An 18,984-nucleotide genomic window follows, 5' to 3' on the forward strand; every position below is an offset into this window, starting at 1 on the left:
ATATATATAATGAATTTTGTGTCAATTTACTTTTTACTTCAGCAAATATCAGAAAAAGAGAGTTATAACTTTGTCCCTTATTATTTGGTTATTGTCTCAGGGAAACAGTGGAAGGCTTTGTGCAGTTGTTTGGAATAAATTCAACAGTGCAATCACTTAATTGCTGTTGGATTTAAGAAACCTAAAAAAATGAGCAGTCATCATAATTCAAATGTGATTATATGCATTTGGTAATCAGAATTGTTTTCTTTTTTTTTTTTTTTTACTTTGTAAAAGAGCATTGCAAAATCCATTGTCGTAACAGCTAGAGAAACCATTTAGGGCCAGTATCACCAGACAATCTCTGTTGGCAGTAGCAGCTGGCCTAACTACTCTGGTCTTTATATGTTTCCACTGTGCAAATAATCTGATGGGCCACCAAAGGAAATCATGGGGATAAACAGTTCACCAGTTACGGTCCATTTGTTTAACACAAACGCTTTTCTGTGCTGTATCAGAAAGTAATTCTCAAAATAATACACAGCCTAATAGCACCCATCAGGACAATTAGGCCAACATTATTATTTTCTGGTATTTATATCGTGGACGTGAGTTGTAAGAGCTCTCGATATTATCTTTATGAAAAGAAAAAAAAAAAAAATCCAGGCTTTTTACTTGCGTGCGACACTGTCGGGTAAAAACACATTTTTGATCACGACTGCATGAATTTCCTCAAACACCTTTTAAAAAAAAAAAAAAAAAGAAAGAATAGGCTAAAATTTTAAATTCTTGTCATGGAACAATTGTACATCACAATTATTAAATTTTAATTTTTAAAAACAACCAAAAAAAAAGGTACTCTTTTTTTTCCTCAGTTCTCAAACTTGTGCTGCATTTAATGTTACATAAAATCTTCCCAAAAATATATCAAAGTTTGGGGTATAATGCGACAAATTTTAAAAGATCAACAGATATGAATATTCAGTCCGGTCCAGGTCAGTCGTGTTTGTGTATTTGCAGGAGAAATCTCATTGGTGAGACAATCCTCACAGCTTTTGCCTTCTCCAGCATTGTAATAGTGGCATCACAGGAACTGACCTCGGCGTAAACCCTCAGAATATTGAAGAAAGGCCCTGGTTGTCTTATCCACTAACCCATATGTTGCTGCACTTAGCCTCAAAGCCACTTGAGACTTTTTATCCTATGTTTGGCCCTGCGCCCAAACTCTTTCTATGTATGTGTGAATAACTGCATGTGATCCCAAAAAATGCATCGAAACCACAGCATGGACTTTCAGGAGGATGTCTGACCACGAAGCACACACAGCATAGGTTATAGCTTGAAGTCAGTTAAAAAAACAAGACTAAATAAAAAATACATATATATATTTGTCCTAATTTGCTTTTTGTCTATTAAGATTTTCCACATCTGTCAAGAGATGAAAACCTGACAAATCCCTTTTGTCTGTGGGGGGAAAAATGTGCAAATGATATTGTCTGACTGATAGACAATTTCCAGTTTATCTGTCAGTTGTCAATTGTTAAGCAACATTTCTGGGGTTGCTGACCAGAAAAATCCTCACACATAAAGAGACCCCACCGTCTCTGTTTGTGTCATATTCAATTGGCTAAATAACACTCTTGCTTTAAATTTGAGATTTGTATTGATAATAGTGAAAGACTTTTGTCCTGACATTAAATGCGGAGGACTCAGGAGCTGATTTATGCAGTGCATAAATCCAGACATTCATTTATGCAATGGATGCATAAACATCTTGCTTAGATGAGGAGTGAGAAATGAAAAGCTGACACTGTGTGACCTTTGATTGGATCCATCTGACCCAAAGTCAAGACCTTAAATCTCAGAACCATAACCTCCTGCTTGCTAAGAGGCAATATGTGTCATGGATGTAATAGAGGTCATGAGAAATAAAGCAATATTATTATTATTTTTCTCTGCAGCCATGTGTCAATAAATGTCAACTTTTATCAAAATGAAGAGGCGAGATGCGATATATCATCACTCGAACGGCACGCTACGGCCTGTGCCGATGCTGCGTAGGCAATCCTCTTAGTCCAAAAGTAGGGTAATTTATTGGACTTCAACCTTGCAGATGTCATAACATCTGCTAGCAGAAGATCTATGAGTCCACCCTTATTCACTTATGATTATTACTGATCATCTCCCCAAATGACTTATCAATAAAGTGGAGGCCAAGTAGATAATTTATCTGCACGCTTCTGTCAATAGTAGGTTCTGAATCAGCTGCCTTAAAAGGGTAAGGACGTTTGGTGATGGATGATTGCACGCGGCTCCCATGAAAATACGACCCTCTTAATAAATTTGCAATATCCTTTTCTCTCCTCCTCCCGCCATCTCTTATTTTTGCATTCCTCTCGATCTCTTCTCATGTAAGTGAACGTCTTTCCCAAGGTTTGCTGAGGAAGTGCAAACTTCAATTTGTAACATCACATTCCTCTGATGGAAATCATTCTAACTCTTCAATTGTCGGGTGTATGAATGCAAATATTTGATTTACACATGAATGCCAAATGTTTGACACCGAATTACGTGTCTGTGCAAGACCTGTGAATCATGCAGGATCCTGAAATGATGAGACAAGCCCGTCTGGGGTCAATGCAAGCCCTGCCGGGATATTTCACTATGGCATTTTCTTAATAAATCACACAAAGACTCTGGGGACATACGGGGTCAAAGCTTGTTCTGTAAATATTAGCTGCTTGTATTTGACAAGTGGCCATGACTTTCCAGAGTCGCACAATAGTTCTGACTGTTTGTCTTCCAAATCTAACCTTTGTGCACTAAGCTCTATCTCACCGACCGACAGTGCAGAGCTCCGTCGCAGGCCGCACCCAGACCCATCTGGATGCAAGGTTGGGTAACAGAGTTACCTATTTTTTTTTTTTTTTGCAGTGTAATAAAAATTTTGCCAAATCTGATCTTCCTTTTGCTTCTACCGGCAAACAACATTGGGTTCCCCTAAGAAAATTCCCAAGAAACTAAAAACAACACTACGTAATCAGTGATTATATTAGTACCAGTTTGGAAAATTATTACTTGTGATAACTATCAGAAGACGGAGTGTGAAAGTTTCCTACACTCTTTAAGGTTTGCCTTGGCAAAAGTCCCCACAAGTTTCCCAACTATTGAAGTAATCACAGATACATTCGGTTTGATGGACGCCCAACTTCCTACCATTTAGTGGTGCAAATTTCAGCCCTTTTCTTTACCTTATCATGCCTTAGTCTTCTCACTTCGCTTCTTAATCTCTGTGAGAAACCTCATTGTTGTGGCATGTTTTCAAGCAGCCATAGTCCAGGTCTTGCTTTGGGTTAGCTGGCAAACGCCCTATCTCAGGGAAGTCCAAAAATAGCTTTATTTTACACCCTTTTAAAGGACATGCCTGAGAAAAGACGTGGAGCCACGAGCAGACACTATCTGACTTAATGCTAAAAGGCGCACCGAATCAGACATGTATCCCCAGTCAAGCGGTCTCTGGCAAGTCAGTGTAAAAGGTTTGTTATCAGGGGGATTTGATTTGATAGCAAGAAACTATAGGCAAAACATACTGTAGACTTGTTTTTCTTTTTCTTTTTCTTCCTTTTATGGGGTCATTGGTGTTGTTTTATTGATTGGAAGTGCACCGATCTTGCCAGTATCTAGCAGTCAGATCCATTTGTTGCGATTATGTTTGACATAATGGTTGCCTCCTATTTCAAAGGTCGTCAGCGATGAGAAACTAAATTCTTCCCTTGCATTTTGTGTGTGTGTGTGTGTGTTTTTCTCGCTTTGCTTTTGACACAAATTGACTTTCTGTGCAGTTTATTATTCAACACAACCCATTGTGAAAGACCGCTTCCTCTCCCATCTATATGTCAAAAAGATCAATGACCCTTCCAAGGCATTGCCACCACAATGAAGGTCTGTCAATGGGCCAAGACGCTGCAAAAGTTCCCAATAAATGTGTAGCAAAACTTTCAATTTGTGGCTTTCTTGGTGTGGCTCTTGCAGCCAATGAGTTGTCAGTCAGGGCCCCGATTCAAGCCTTGAGGTTTGCTTGCTGCTGGTTCTTTTTGGAAACTTGCGGCTTTGTGACATCCACAACCATCTATTCGGCCATGCTGCTGTATTGCCTCACATTATCTGGAGGCGAGGAGAATTGTTTTTGGCAACAGGAGACTTACATTTTCCTATGGCACAAAACCTCCAAGTGGGACCCTCGTCTTCGTCTCTCTCTCATCTCTGGCTGATGATGAGCAAGTTCTGACCTCCTTGTGTTCTTTTGTTTCTATGCTTTCAATGATTCATTTTAGCTGAGTATGCAAAACTAGCTGCTTCCCTTTCTAAACGGGGCCTAAATAGAGACTTCTCTGAGGGTTGCTTTGCTTTTTCTGCATAGAAGATTCTGACCAATTTCGCTTTCACGTGTATGCTTTATGCTCCGACATTCCTTGTAAAAACAGTGAGTTCAGTGTTTTCAGCGAGTGTCTTTCTGCAGACTGTGTTTCCATTTGTCTGCTTAGTCATCAGCAACAGGTATGGCCCTAAAACGGTTCTGAAAGAAGAAGAAGAAAAAAAAAACTAACTCCTGACCATGTCCTACAACAAAAGGTGTCCTATGAAGCACTAATAATGCTTCATAGCATGGCGGGGTTTTCCATCTCCGATGCCCAGTGTGTAAGCTCACACCGCAGACATGATGAGATACAAAAACACAAGCTGGTAAAATCGGGTTCCCAAAGAGGGTCTGTACAACTCTCAGTGGAAGGATTCTGCAGGTGGCTGCACTTTCATCGAGCCACGTCTAGATTTGTTTACATTTGAGGTCATGTGGGCCAGCGAGAGAAGCTGTGTGCCCAGACACACATTTACACACTCTGTCTAATTACCCTCACTTCAGTATTTTTTTTCTTTTCCATAAGACATATTGACATGTCAGCATTTAGCCAGCTAGATACAGAACAAATGGACAATTTACCCTCCCTCTGTGTAGTGGAAAATCTATCCGTCTCAACATAGGCTGGTCTGTATTTGGACCCGTCTCGCCACCCCAGAGGAAAAGTCACTTTGAGGAGACGTTGACACGTGCTATAAATCATTGCTCTGTCGTCTGTGGCCAATCAGATTTTCCATAGCTAATTAGCTGGTTGTGCTGCAAGGGCAGAAGATTCATTGTTGGTGTTTGTGTCACTTGTGCATCTGTATGTATCTGCAGTCAACTACGGTCAAAAACCGTCCCAACCTGACCTCGTGTTAATTCCATCAACGTCTTTGGCGATGCCTTTGCTTGTCATTTGGTCACTTCTCCGCTGTTTTGAATGGCTTTGATCAAAACTTCATTTATGTCATGGTCAGAAAGTGTCACAATTAGTTAATGTCTTACAATGAGCTCAGCAACCTGAGGTTTGGAGAACTGAATGCCCACACAGCACTCACTGGACCACCTAAAGCTGAAACACATTAGGGCATCAGAGTAACCACTCATGCCTGCTTGCATGACTTGTGGAGTTTTATGTTACTCTTGAACAATTTGATACACATACACATATTTACACTCAGCATGCAGCTAAGTAGAGTCGGATACTCTGTGTGTGTGTGTGTGTGTGTTCGGGGGTTGGAGGCAGAAATTGTTGTATAGTTGTTGAGCGCCTGGTAGCATTTTAGATGACCCAGCCAAGCTGTTCATTTTGTAAACTGTTACAGCTGGCTTGGTGCATTACAAGAAACAGAAGCCAACCCCAGCCCCGTTTTCTCCTACGTACTGTCTCCATGTTACCGTCAATGGCATTCCCATGTTTCCCCTTCCTATTTATTTGCTTCGTTTCCAGACCAGAAACACGAATGCATTTTTTTTTCTAGTTGTCATATGAAAATGTTTTCAACAGCTGAGGAATGTGTAATGTATAGCTACCCTGAAAAAAATGGAAAAAAAAATGCTAAAGTTTACAGATTGGTGGGTTGAATATGACAAAGGAAAAGTAAGCAAACAGTCAGGAAGATGTGAATTAATTGTTTTCAATATTTTGAAGGTTTTTGTTTTACGGCTGTTACCTACCTCTTTACTAAGCTTTGGTAAAGGAACTAACTTGGGTTCTCTTTCAAATTTGTTTTCCAGCTGTCTTAAAAACTTAACTGCTGCTCTGACATAGATTTTGGAAAATTTAGACAAGGAGATTCTGCTAACCATGTGCTGACTCATAAAGAGACACATACACCTCACTTAGGGGAAAAAAGCATGATGGGTTACCAGTTAAAGGTTCAAAGACACCAAATGGTCACCAAGTGATTGGTAACTGTGACACTAGTGAGTTTGTAAAAACAATATGGCAATTTAATTGATGATGTTGGTCAATTAGACCCACATTCCCTTATTTTTTTTCCATTTCTTTTGTTATGATCACTATGTCCATATCACTCTTGTTTACCCATCAGTCACTGATAACTATGTAGGAAGCGGGTAAAAAAAATAGTGAAAATCAGTCAAGTTCAAATAATATTGCAGCAAAAGCAGCACTTTGAAATGGCAATATTACCAATTTTTTCAACTACAATAATTGAATTACAATTATTGTAATTGAAACATACTTGAAATCAAGTATGTTTGCTGGTCTAAATTGAAGGAATATACTCCAGTCAATAATAATTTCCATATGTGATAAAGTAACTCAAATGAAAGATTTGGTTAAAAAAAAAGAAAGAAGTACACTTTATCCTTGGGATAAAAGGATTAATTTATCTTAATTATTTTATACTTCATTGGAAATCTTCAAGATGAAGCAGGGATTCTGGAGGATGCTCTAATCTGTACCAATATTTCATATTTGAACAGCTGAGAGCTTCTTCAAATAATCTTACAGAGTGCTGCTGTATCCAAAAAGATGACAGAAAACTTTTGTCAGGTGACGCACCTTTAACAATTTGTGGCTTAGTTTGTTAAAGATACATTTTTCTATGTAGATATTATGTAAAACACTGAGATTTCAAGGAGAAATATGAATCTTCAATGCGTTAGATGTGCAGTGAGTAGGTGGAGAACAGGGTTTCAACTCAACACATGTTTGGTTTTAAGCAAGAGGATAGAATAAACTGTTTTTGTGCCACTATGTTTTCCAATAGCTTTACCAGTCTGGACAAAGTTACAAACACTTTTCTCTAGAGATTCAATGGGGCGTGCACAACCTTGAGATCATACACACAGATCATAATAATTTACTATAAATTGAGGCCTTGCTCTCACATAAAAAGACGTTACTGTATGGCAGAATTTAAAGAATAGCCCCATAGTCTCTATGGGAGATTCCACAACAGATAAATGTCTCTTTCCCAATCATGGTGGACCACACTGGTTAAGGAAATACAAACTTTTAATATGTCAGCTCTAATATAAAGGCTAACAGTCCTGTCACAACGCCCATACAACCGGTCTACTGTTAAAGGGCAGATGGGGAGGATATGGTGCAGGAAAGGCAAGGCCCAAATGCGCTGTGTGGAGAAAGATTTAGACGCAATTTCACTTAAACTCAGTTTACCGATCCCCCACGTAAGTCCGCTCTGAACAGTCGGCATCTCTTTCCCGATCCCTGTCGGGACAGAGACGAGCAGAGGAGTGGATACTCTAGCTTTCCACTGCGTGAAACACCAACTCATTGCAGCAGGGGCCACCCCGTCTCTTCATCATGCCCCCACTTCCTTCATTTCCTCTGGCAGACACTGGGAGCATTCTGCCACCCATCTGCCCCCTTGTAAATATTGCTTGAAGGCTTAATTATGCACACTCTCACTGACGAATATGTTCTCAGTGAACTTCCCCGCCACGCCGAAGCCAGGAATTAACATCAACTGTGGGGAACTCATTCATTCAAACGCGCTTCATGTTGTGTTTTGCTTCTGGTTGTGTTTTGGCGACCTCTTGCCCCATTATGAGATGTCTTCCTTTATATTTGTATCCCGCCGGGTTTGTGTGATGAACTATGAACACGCCTCGCTTTTGTCATCGAGCGGCGTCGGCTGTAGGAACAGACTGAGGGCCTCTCAAGAGCCGGAATCTATCACGTGGTTTTAATGCATCTTCAGGCAGATTTCTTCTCGGGGAAAATTCAGAGCTGCATGATTTTGTGATAAATGTGGAACAAAAAATATGTGGTCTTGGTGTCAAAAATTTAATTATGAATATATGTTTCTGTTTTTTTTTTCTTTTCTTTCTTTTTTTTTTTTACAGCAGATGATAAACGACCATGAAGATGACTCCCCAGACAGCTGCATCAAAAAGGTAGGATAATCACCATCTTTCTCTACTGTTTTTCAAGCCCTTTGTCTACATCTTTTATTTTTCCTAGCAACTGTGATATTTTTCCTAGACGATCGATACTGCGTCTATAAATAAAATCCAAGTCCAGCGTTTAGATTTTGTGCTATTTGTCAGTGAGCAATTACGTATCTAATAAGCCTTGCTTATCAGAAAGGACCTGCAGTGATCTGTGATCTAATAAGTCCCCTCTTGACTAATGCACGCGCTGTGACCGACACGTCTCATTGACCAGTCACTGACCACTTTATGAGGTGATGAATTTATTGAAGAGGCAGTGCAGTTTGTTTTTACGGCCAGTGTCACCGGGTCAAAACACGACGGTGAGAGAGTTCATGTCCATCTAATGGTCCATGAAAGAACAATGGCCGCTGCAGAGGGCACACCGAGGAGGAACTTTCTGGGAAATGCTGAAAGTATGCAGGCACAGCTCCAACTTGAGTTAATGACAGAAGAGGGGATTTGAACTGAAGGTTAAATGAAACGCAACAATAACTTATGTCGCAGGGACACCAAAAAAAAAAAAAAATCGTATTCTTTTAAGCATTAACTGATTAATCTCGCGCTGCCTTGAATACCCCTGACCTTCCTTATATTTTGTCATGTTACAAGAATATATTTTATTGTAATTTCTTGCAATTTATGTGATGGCGAGTAAAAAAAATAATAATAATAATATGTGAATGACATATATTTGTTTATTTATTTTTACAAATAATAAAAATGAAACAAACCAGAAAGAACACTTTGGAGAAGTTCAGTTTATAAAAGAATATTACAAGCTTTAAAAATGTCAGAGTACAACCACATGCACTTGAAGGCATGAGTGTCCACCTAAACTTATGCTGGTCAAAGTTTGGTAATAAGAAAAGGAGCCAAAATAATTCATGGTGTCTCTGGGAGAGCTGCACATCTTCACAGCTCTGGTGTGGTAATCTGTCAAAAGGAAAACTCTACAAACTGACATAAGAAGTCCCATTTCAAATTTGGAAATTTAACAAAATGATCCTCTGATTAAATGGCATCAGAACTAAATGCCAGGAAATTTGCTACGTGTGGTGGCAACTCCATTCACCACCATGTGTGCAGCATTGTGCTGCAGGGATAAAGAAGTTGGCCAGAGTTGATGGCGACATAGATGAAACTAAACACACAGCAATTCCTGGAAGAAAATTTGTTAGAAGCTGCAAAAGACTTGCAACAGTAGCAGAGCTCCAAAAATGACTATAACCCTAAAACGTAGAGTCAGAGCTACAATGGAGTGGTTTAGATGTAAACATATTCATGTGTTTGAATGGGATGACTCAAACTCCAGACTTAAACACAAAAGAAAGTTTGTGGCAGGGTATGGAAATTACTCAGCTCAGATGCTGTCAGCCTTTAGATGTGCAGCATTGGGATAGGTCGGATTGAATCAATGAATGCATTACATTTATTTGCAAAAAAAAAAAAAAATCCATGTGTCTTTTTTTCATTTCATAATCGGTATCACATAAAATCCCAGCAAATTACACATAAAGTTGTGACATCTGAAAGACTCAAGACTTGCAAGACACTATAAATTACCATGACAGAAAGGGGGTAAACTGTGCCAAAATTATTTTTGGATTTTTTTACGAGACTGTGCGATTTGACCACAGCAGCAGATGAAAGTCAAAACAGTGGTTGGGCTGCGAAGATGCCTTGTGAGCTAAACATAAGCTTACACTCACTCCAACTTTAATTTACGGCTGCAACAAATCCGACTTTGGAAAAACAAAATCACTTAAATTTTATCATTTGCATTTTAGGTCAAGGGTCTTGCTGCTCCTTGTATAAACAGGCAGACCAGCATGTAAATCACCGACTGCTTGGTTGATGTGAAATCCTACATTAGTCAATGAGCTTATTTTAAGAGCTGACCACAGCTGTTTTAGGCTGTTTGGAGTTCCCCACATTTTGTGCAATGTGGAAAAACCTACTTGGTTTCATAAACTAACCTCACCACCTTCCACATGTATTCCCTAAAGCATTCACTTCAGTCGCACTGTCATAAGCATTGATAATTGTCACATAGCAGCAGCGCAAGAGTTGCACTCTGCATGTCCTTACCGGAAACATAGACTTACTGTACGCCTGCCAGCCGTAAGTGAAGACACACTGGCTGTATCTCATTATGCAGAGTGTGAGTTGTGGTGGGGCCTCGATGGGCGGTGGCAGACCACATGCTTGTTATGAATATGAATGAAATTATCCATGAGCCATTTCGTATGACATGACTCATTCATCCACAGGCAGGCGCTCACAAACACAGCAACAGGGGCGGCAACACTGACTCCATCTTTCTCCACTGTCTCGCTACCATTGTGGCACTTGATTAAGACTCAAAGTTAATTGAGTTGCAGCTCGCAAATAAACCAGTTTATTGCTTAAAGGTGCATGTGTGTTATAATGAGTTATTCATGCTTATTTCTTGTGTTTTTTTGTTTTTTTTTATCTAGCGCTCACAACAAAAGCTTAAACTAACTTCAGCAGATATAAATGTGTGCTGACAGTCAATGGATAGTACTCTGACATGATTAATTTTTAAATCATTTTTATATTGAAAAATAGTGTTTATGTTTTTTTGTTTTGTTTTGTTTTTTGTTTTCTTTATAGGCTGAAATTCACTTTGTAACCTGGCTGACTTTAATGTTACTGAAAAAGTAAAGGTTGTGTGTGTGTGTTATTTCCCAAATACTGTAACCGGTTATCAGCCACCTTTTGTCATCACGGTGAGAAGCTCTGGAGAAAGCTACTTTAAAAGCAGCCGGTACCTGAAGAACTGAATTTCATCACCCTAACAAACAAATGAAGCCAGCCATGGTGTTTGTCCCATGCCTGAAGAGAATAAAACCAAATGTGAGGCTCTGTCTGAGATAAAGCACCAGATAAAATGGAGCAAAGATAATACCTCTCCAGCTTCTCCAGCCTCACTTACTGAAAGCTGCCCAGAAATGCCCTCCGGAGCTAAGTGTTTGTGTGTGTGTGTGTGTGTGTGTGTGTGTGTGTGTGTGTGTGTGTGTGTGCCCGTTTGTTTGTAATACCTTGTGGGGACGATTTTCCTGACATATACTACGTTGTGGGGACCAATCGCTCCTCGTGGGGACCTGAGCCTGGTCCCCACTAGGGGAAACCCTGTTTTTGGGTCAGGGGTCAGAGTTAGGGCTAAGGTATGAATTGAGTTTTGGTTGGTTAGGGTTAGGTATGTGATGGTTAGGGTTAGGAAAAGGGTAAAGGTAAGGTTTAGGCTGTAGAAATGAATGGAAGTCAATGGAAAGTCCCCACAAAGATAGCAACACAAACATGTGTGTGTGTGTGTGTGTGTGTGCGTGTGTGTGTGTGTGTGTGCAGATATTCCTCTTTTTATGTCCGTCTGTGAAATGTAAAGCCCCTGGGCTTTCTGAGCCTCTGTGGCTTAGGCACATGCAAAATAAAGTTTTATGCATCTTCATGCCACACGCAGTCAGAAAATGAAAAATGTCTGTTATCTGAATCCTCTCTCTGTTTACTTCCCTCCATCTTCTTCCACTTATTTCATCCCTCCTTGCTTTTCAAGCAGACAGGACGGTGTTGTTGGAGCTAAAGATTGTTATCGGTGGCTATTAGTGATAGGATCAGGGATTGTTTGATTTAGTCTGGTTTGGCTATACAAAACAAGACTATCTTTCTGTTTAGCTGTCTAGACCCTGCGCATGTATATTTTTACAGACACACACAGGGCATTCGCTTAAGTCTGAAGGTTACGTGTGATGTTAAAGCTGCCAGGGGTATCGGAGGACCAAAGTTTTGTTTAAGAATCCCTGGATTTGGAATTGAGAGTCGAGGCTACATGGACGGGCAGAAAAAGTGGACAGTCTATGCTCTGTGTGTGTGTGTGTGTGTGCGTGTGTGTGTGTGTGTTTGTCCTGTGTGTTAATCCTCATCTTCAGAAGAGCGCTGCTGTCCACGCCAACGCGTGTAAACACTCCGGCAGATCGGATGACAGATAATGACTTCCAGATAGACACCCTCTATTCAAGCAGCTGAGAAAAATCAATGAGCCCTGATTGCTTTTTTCCCAAGACGATCATCTCTCACCCGAAGGCTACTATCTGTCGCTCCCTCTTTATATATCTACTTCTCTCGCAATTGCTCAGTCTCTACCCTTCGAGCCGCATTCATTCGACTCTCAATACCGCTGAGATCGAATCAATTCATGCCGCTTTTCATCGGGGATTTACTGTGAATAGATACAGAGTAATATCTCTTTGAGACGATCAGGTCCCGCCGCCTGTCTGCTGTGTTCCTCTTCTGCGATTTGTCTGACTTAAGAGGGACGTGTTTTCTCCATTCATTGATTCCACGTAGTCGTGTCTAAAGCACTTTTACTTACCATTAAGCCCTCGACGGTAATCATCGGCAGCACAGTGTTTATTTGCTGTATACCTTAATAGATCTTACATTTGGTATGAATTGGGTAGCACCTTGTAAAGGTATTCACATACTTTAAAAAAATATTTCTTACTGCACTACAACTGAATTCGGTGTAACATGCAATTTGTGGTGGACCAAGACAAGGTAATGCACAGTTGTGTAGCAGAAGGAGAACTGCACATGTTTTATGATACTGTGCTACAAATAAAAATCAGAAACGTATCATGTGTTAACACCCTCCACCCCCCCTATCTTTCACTATTTGTTAGAACCCAGTTCATGCAGTAAGTTAAGCTTGCATGTCTTTATAAGCGTTATACTTCTAGAGACTAAAAAATTAGATTGGCTGAGATGTCTGCGTAAACTCCTACATGATTTCTTTTAGGGTTGTTGTCTATTTATCTTCATCCACGGTTGCATCAAATCTGACTAGCTTCCTGTTTTTGCTCAAGATGCTGCCACCGCCATGTTTCCCCACAGGGTATGCGGCATTATGGTTGGCGAGCAGTGTCTGTTTCTTTCACAACTTTTTTCACACTTTTGCTGAGTCTGCAAACTTTAATGGGAGCCATTTCTTTGAACAATTTCTTCTTCCTCCCAGTCTTCCAATATAAACTCAGCGAGATTTGTGGAGCGCACGGCCAATGGGTTTCTTATCGACAGATTCTCTCACCTGAGCTGCTGGATATTTCCAGCTTCGACAGAGTTGACGCGAGGTGCTTTTGCCTGCGTCTGTTACTAATGTTTCCTTATTCGTTCTGTCAGTTTTGTATATTTTTAAGTGTTATATTCAAACCCTTCTTTAAATTTCTTCACAACTTCATCGCTGACCAGTCTGCTGTGTTTTTTGGTCTTCATAGATGTTGTCCAACAAACAAACTCACAAGGCCTCCACAGAAACATTGGACTTCGATTAATATTCAATTACACACAAATAAAATCCCTTCCCTGACAACATGACTTGAAAAAGCAATTAAGTCCTCTGGATAACATTTCATGGGCTGATATAATTTTTGGGGAACGGCTGGCTGAATATACTTCTTTAAAATGTTCTACTTAAGCTCCAAACAGAATACACTGAAGTTTACTCACATATTTCTCTCAACTGCGAATGCAGCCAGGAGGTTCCCAACTCCACTCCCTCAGTATCAAGCTGGAGAATTGAGCCTCTAAATGCACAGCATAAATGGCCCCAAATGTATGAGGGCTATTATGTGGACACAGGGAGGCTCATGGGTCACAGAAGTGATCCAGCGCTTCAGGCCATAGTTTACCTTCTGCCAGCAGCACCACACTTCTCCCTCCCTCACCCTGTTTAAATAGGCCATGATTGATTGATAATTACAATAATTTGCTTGAAATGATTATCTGGATATTATAATCACTGCCACCCCAGCATGTGCAGCAGGGGCAAGTCATTTTCAATAACAGTGAACCTTACACACACCCCATGGTTGCACACACACACACACACACACACACACGTGCGCACGTGCATGCAAATCTTTTTATTATGCATGTTGATCTTTGTTAGTCTGTTACCATTTTTAGAAAAAGTTGTAGGTGCATGCCTCATTTCATGATTGTACTAGTGGCATAAATGATATTCACTCTGATTTTAATAATTTTAGTCAGTTTTTACTACTTTAACAAGCAACAAATACAGTTGCTCAAAAAGAATGCTTCTCCATCTGGTCATTTCTGTAATAAGCTTTGAAGAAGAAGCTGCTGATTGGTTTGGAACCTTTTGGAGGAACATGGAACGTTCTCCACCTAATCATGGTCTGATCGTGCTTTAGATCGGCTGACCTGACAGAAAGACATACAAAAAAACAAAAAAAAAAAAAATGCACATGGGGAGTAATTATTTTTGGAAAAACAAATGTGATCTGAAGGATCCGAACATCTTCTTGTAACTTTCAGATGGTGAGCAAACACACTGGACCTCCAGTCATGCTGTCCTTTCCTTCCATCTAAACCACCAGTACTCACACATGCAACTATATGTGCATGTGTGAGTACTGGTGGAGTCCAAGTGTGTGGAAGAGAGACATGGGGGTGTAAGGAATAATATTTGCGGTTTTTGCTTCGCCCCGAGATGACTTAATGATGAGACGAGTCTCTTTCTTCTGCCAGGCAGGGTTACATTTTAATGGGTCCTGAGTGACATGTTTTCATTTGCCTCCCTTTACCCGGTGCTTCCACCACCATCACCCCACCGTCACCCCCTTCAACGTACACCGCGAAACGCCGCATCGTGTCAGCTCTGACGGCAGGGGAAAAAAAGTGACGTGAAAGTTAAGACAGGCATGATTTGACGTCCAGGTTTTGTGTCCGTTTGGGGGCTTTTTGGAGGAATGGGGTGCGAGTGGCACGTGAATCATTAAATCTCTTTTGTTATTTTAACTGTATGACAACACTGGAGGGTACATTTTTCATGTAAGGGATGCATGAGACACTGGAGGTTACATTTTTCACGTAAGGGACACTTGAGGGTTTTAAAGTTAATGTAGTATAAATGCAGAAGAATTAGTCCCAGAGGCTGCGTCTCACGGTTACTATTCAAGATGAAGCAAGCTTCTGCCATCTTAGGGAAACTCCTTGCACAAAAGCATATTGGCTGAAGTATAGGCTGTTGGTAAAAATGAGTATCCTTGTATCCAGCCTCTTTTAGCCAATAGGGTTGATTGGTGGCAGGTCACATGCTCCAAACAAAGTCAGGGTTGTTGAAGAGGAGGTGGAGAGTAGGAGGAGAGGTGAAGACAGAAAGAAATGGTCTTTTTTTCTTTCGCTGCCTGTCTTGTCTGTGGGAACTGTCCCGACCATGGTTTCTGCAGAATGCTGTCATTATGCCTTGTGAGCAGCTTTCACTCAAAGGCCTGCCCTGTGTTGGAAGTGTGTTCAGCCATGTGTGTGTGAATGTGCTCCCTTGAGTGCCACTTTTAACTTCCATTGGGCACTTTTAACTCGTGTGCACATCCAGCGTCCTTGTGTGTGAATGCATGTGTGTGTGTACGTGTGCGTGTGTGTGGGCCTTCACTGACGCATCTCTGTTGTTATCGTCGATCAAAAACCAACGTCACGTCGTAGTGAAGCGCTGGGAGAGGAATTCAAGTGGGAATGAAAGAAAGAAAGAGTGGAACAGATAGAGAGCGACAGAGCGAGGGGGCGGAGGAGAAGCACGAGGTGATCAGAGGCACTTTCACATCAGCCGGCTCTCTGACCCCCATCTCTCTCTCGCTCTATCCTTTTCTTTCTTCCCTTCGGCCTTTTCACTCCTTCTATCTTCTCTCATTCGCTCTTGCACTCTTTGTCTCTAAATAATCTCTCTCTCAGTGGCCGTTCCCACCACATTCTCTGGGGTCACCCGACAAAAGGAGACGGGTTATAGACAGTCGTGGGGGCTGTCATATGAGTTTCCTCACACGGACATACACACAGTCACTTCCATTTTTTTTAATTTTTTTTTTCACCCATCAGTATTAAGACGTGTTGTGGTTATGGTGCTTCCTTCTAAACTGCACATTTTAATAAAAATATCCTTCAAAATACTTGAAGTAAAACGTTTTTGTTTTTTTTAAGCAATGATTTTTATTCAATAAGAGTGTAAAGGCAGAAATGAGTGCTTACAATGAACAAGATAGCGACTTTAAATATGTGGTTCACGTTTTATGTTATGACACGCCACTAGAAATGTAAAAAGGCCACAGCAGCTTGCATTTTTTTATTTATTTATTTTTTTGTATCTGCACTCAGCAATCCTAGAGAGTCACATTGCACCAAAACCACAGTGTTCAATTCATTTCAATTCAGATCAGTTCAAATCAAGTAAACTGCACGTAATTCAGTTCAGTTTGAATTAATTCAGTTCTTTTCGTTTAGTTTTGCTAATTTACATTCAGTTCCCATCAGATAAATTCAGTTAAAAATTGTGATTCAAGTTAGTTCTGCTCTACTCACTCGAGTCTGTTTAGTTCAATTCATATTTCAAGACTGCTCCACTTAGTTCTGTTCACTTAAATCACAGTTAGTTCAGTTCAATTAAGTACAATTGAATTCATTCCTAATTATAATCCAGCTCTGTGTAATCCATTTAAGTTAATTTCAATTAAGTTTGTAACTCTATTCAGTTCACATGGACATAGTTCTGTTTAGTTTGATTCCTTTCAGCTCGGTTCAGTTTAGTTCAGTTCGACAAACGTCTTCTCAAGGCACTTTACAAGACAATTTAAGCTCATGTCTAAATCTTTAAAATCCAAATGAGCCCACATTTAATTTTATTACTTTACAATACAATTAATTTATTTCAGAGCTAATAAAACACACCAATGCACTGCAACGTCAAAGCAGCAGGATCAAATTTAGTTGGCCTTGTTTTATAATTTAAACTTGTTGAAGGGAGCCCAGCATATTACATTGAGCCAGTTGATTCCCTTCTTACTTAAAATTAAACCTAGAGCTTAATTTTATTGCTGTTCCATATCTCCGATAAACACATGAATTAAAAACACGATCTTGAAGACCTTTAAGGTCTTTAATCCTTACGCTTAATTCTGTTTAAGTGAAATGTTGCACGTTCCAAATTTTTGTGATTTGTTTTTTCATATTACTAAAAGGCAGCTGCATACAGAACTGAATAAAACATGGACTGGTGATTACAGGGTAAGGATTCAGATGTTGCCACAGAGAGAGTGACGGTATGCAGTTGTGTGGTCCTGCAACTTAAACATTTCCCAGAGAAAGAAACTCCATGTGTTCATGAGAGCACCTGACAGATTTTATGCTTCACAAGTCAAGATTTGAGGTAGCCACTGTTCCCTGCATGTTGTAGCGGAAGAATGCATCAGCATCAGGCCCAAAAAGTTAACATTTTCTTAATGATTCTTCCATTTGGAAGATCTTCCAGGATTACCAGTGCATCAGTCGAGCAGAATTACATAAAAGTGTCACATGTTCAAAGCGATCAGTCTGATTGCTTCATACTTTCTGACATTTTGCGTGTTAACCCGTGGTAAACATCACCCTGATGATCATCTGAGGAAAACTGATGAAATGTGTGGACTTTGATTTAATATTTAATTTAGCCAATAGGCCTTTTTTAAGGGTTCTTTTGTATAGATGCGGCTCACCAGCGGAAGCGTAAACAACACAACCATCTTGAGTACTTATGATAAAGTCAATCTATGATTAAAGTTTTGTTATGGAGTGAAATTAAGCTACAGAGAGGAATCATGATGCAGATCACCTCATCGCCAGTTTTCCCCCGTCTCAAAAATGAACGTACATATGGGTCAGAGTTTGTTTTTAATACACGCATTTTTAATCTATGCGTGGAAAGTAACGTACACCAGTTTCAGACCACACTTTGTGCGTACGCCATGTTTATATTGTGTGTGTAGAAGATGCTTTCTTCTCTATTCTTCAGTTGGTTCTGAATATTTATGCGAAATTCAAGATAAGTAAATAATTGCACAGTTTATGAACAATAATATAATTCTAATTCAACTTTGTAAAAGCCATTTATGTACTTGTGTCGTTTTCGTGTTGCTTATTCAGGCAACACATCTTCAATCTACCCAAAACGAGGACTTAATGAAACAAAAACAGAAGAAACGAGGATGCTGCGAGCGGGATCAGGGGTCCCGATAGTTAGACAGGCAAAAGATGGAGTCAAAGCAAGAGTCAGTAAAGATGGAACCGTTCAGAGGGCAGGAGACAGCCGGAGGCAGGGGGACGGGGGGGCATGACAGGGAGGAATGCCAGAATGCCCAAGAGAGGCTGGAGCTGCCAGGCCAGTCACAGACACAGCCCGTCTGGGGAAGAGAGACAGAGAGTAGTTGGGGGGGGGGGCGGGCTGGCCCCGTCAACACAAGGTCATGTGAAAAAAAGGCCCTGCCTTTCCAACCACCCACCCTACATCCATCCATCCATCCATCCATCCATCTATCCGTATGTCCACGCGTGGTAGTTAGGAAGGAAAGTAAACATTTTAAAAATTCAGAGAAAAAAATAGAAAGAGAATGGTATGAATTAGAGGAACTTAGGGAGAATGATTGGGAGATGGTAGGAGACAGTAAGAGTGTGTCTATGAGCAACAAGTCCTGGGGGAGCTGTTAGCATCAGAGTGGTAAGTGAAGCGAGCCGTGTGTTCAGACTGGTCTGCTTAACTCGCTTCACTCTGAGGAATGAGAGTCACAGTTTGATCGGCCCCAGGTAAAGCAGAAAGTGCTTCTGTTTGGTTAGGT

At 40.5% G+C, this 18,984-nt stretch overlaps 1 protein-coding gene across 1 annotated transcript in view; it reads left to right on the plus strand.

Moving 5' to 3' along the window:
* Nucleotides 1–18,984, plus strand: part of LOC107836405 (PR domain zinc finger protein 16-like) — a 207,726-nt gene that overhangs the window by 106,967 nt on the left and 81,775 nt on the right. The window contains exon 3 of the mRNA XM_016672088.1: nt 8,219–8,269. Coding sequence (XP_016527574.1) covers nt 8,219–8,269 — 51 coding nt within the window. The remainder of the gene's footprint in view (nt 1–8,218; nt 8,270–18,984) is intronic.

The sequence above is a fragment of the Poecilia formosa genome, unplaced genomic scaffold, assembly GCF_000485575.1.
Source record: "Poecilia formosa unplaced genomic scaffold, Poecilia_formosa-5.1.2 Scaffold56, whole genome shotgun sequence".
Classification (NCBI taxonomy): domain Eukaryota; kingdom Metazoa; phylum Chordata; class Actinopteri; order Cyprinodontiformes; family Poeciliidae; genus Poecilia; species Poecilia formosa.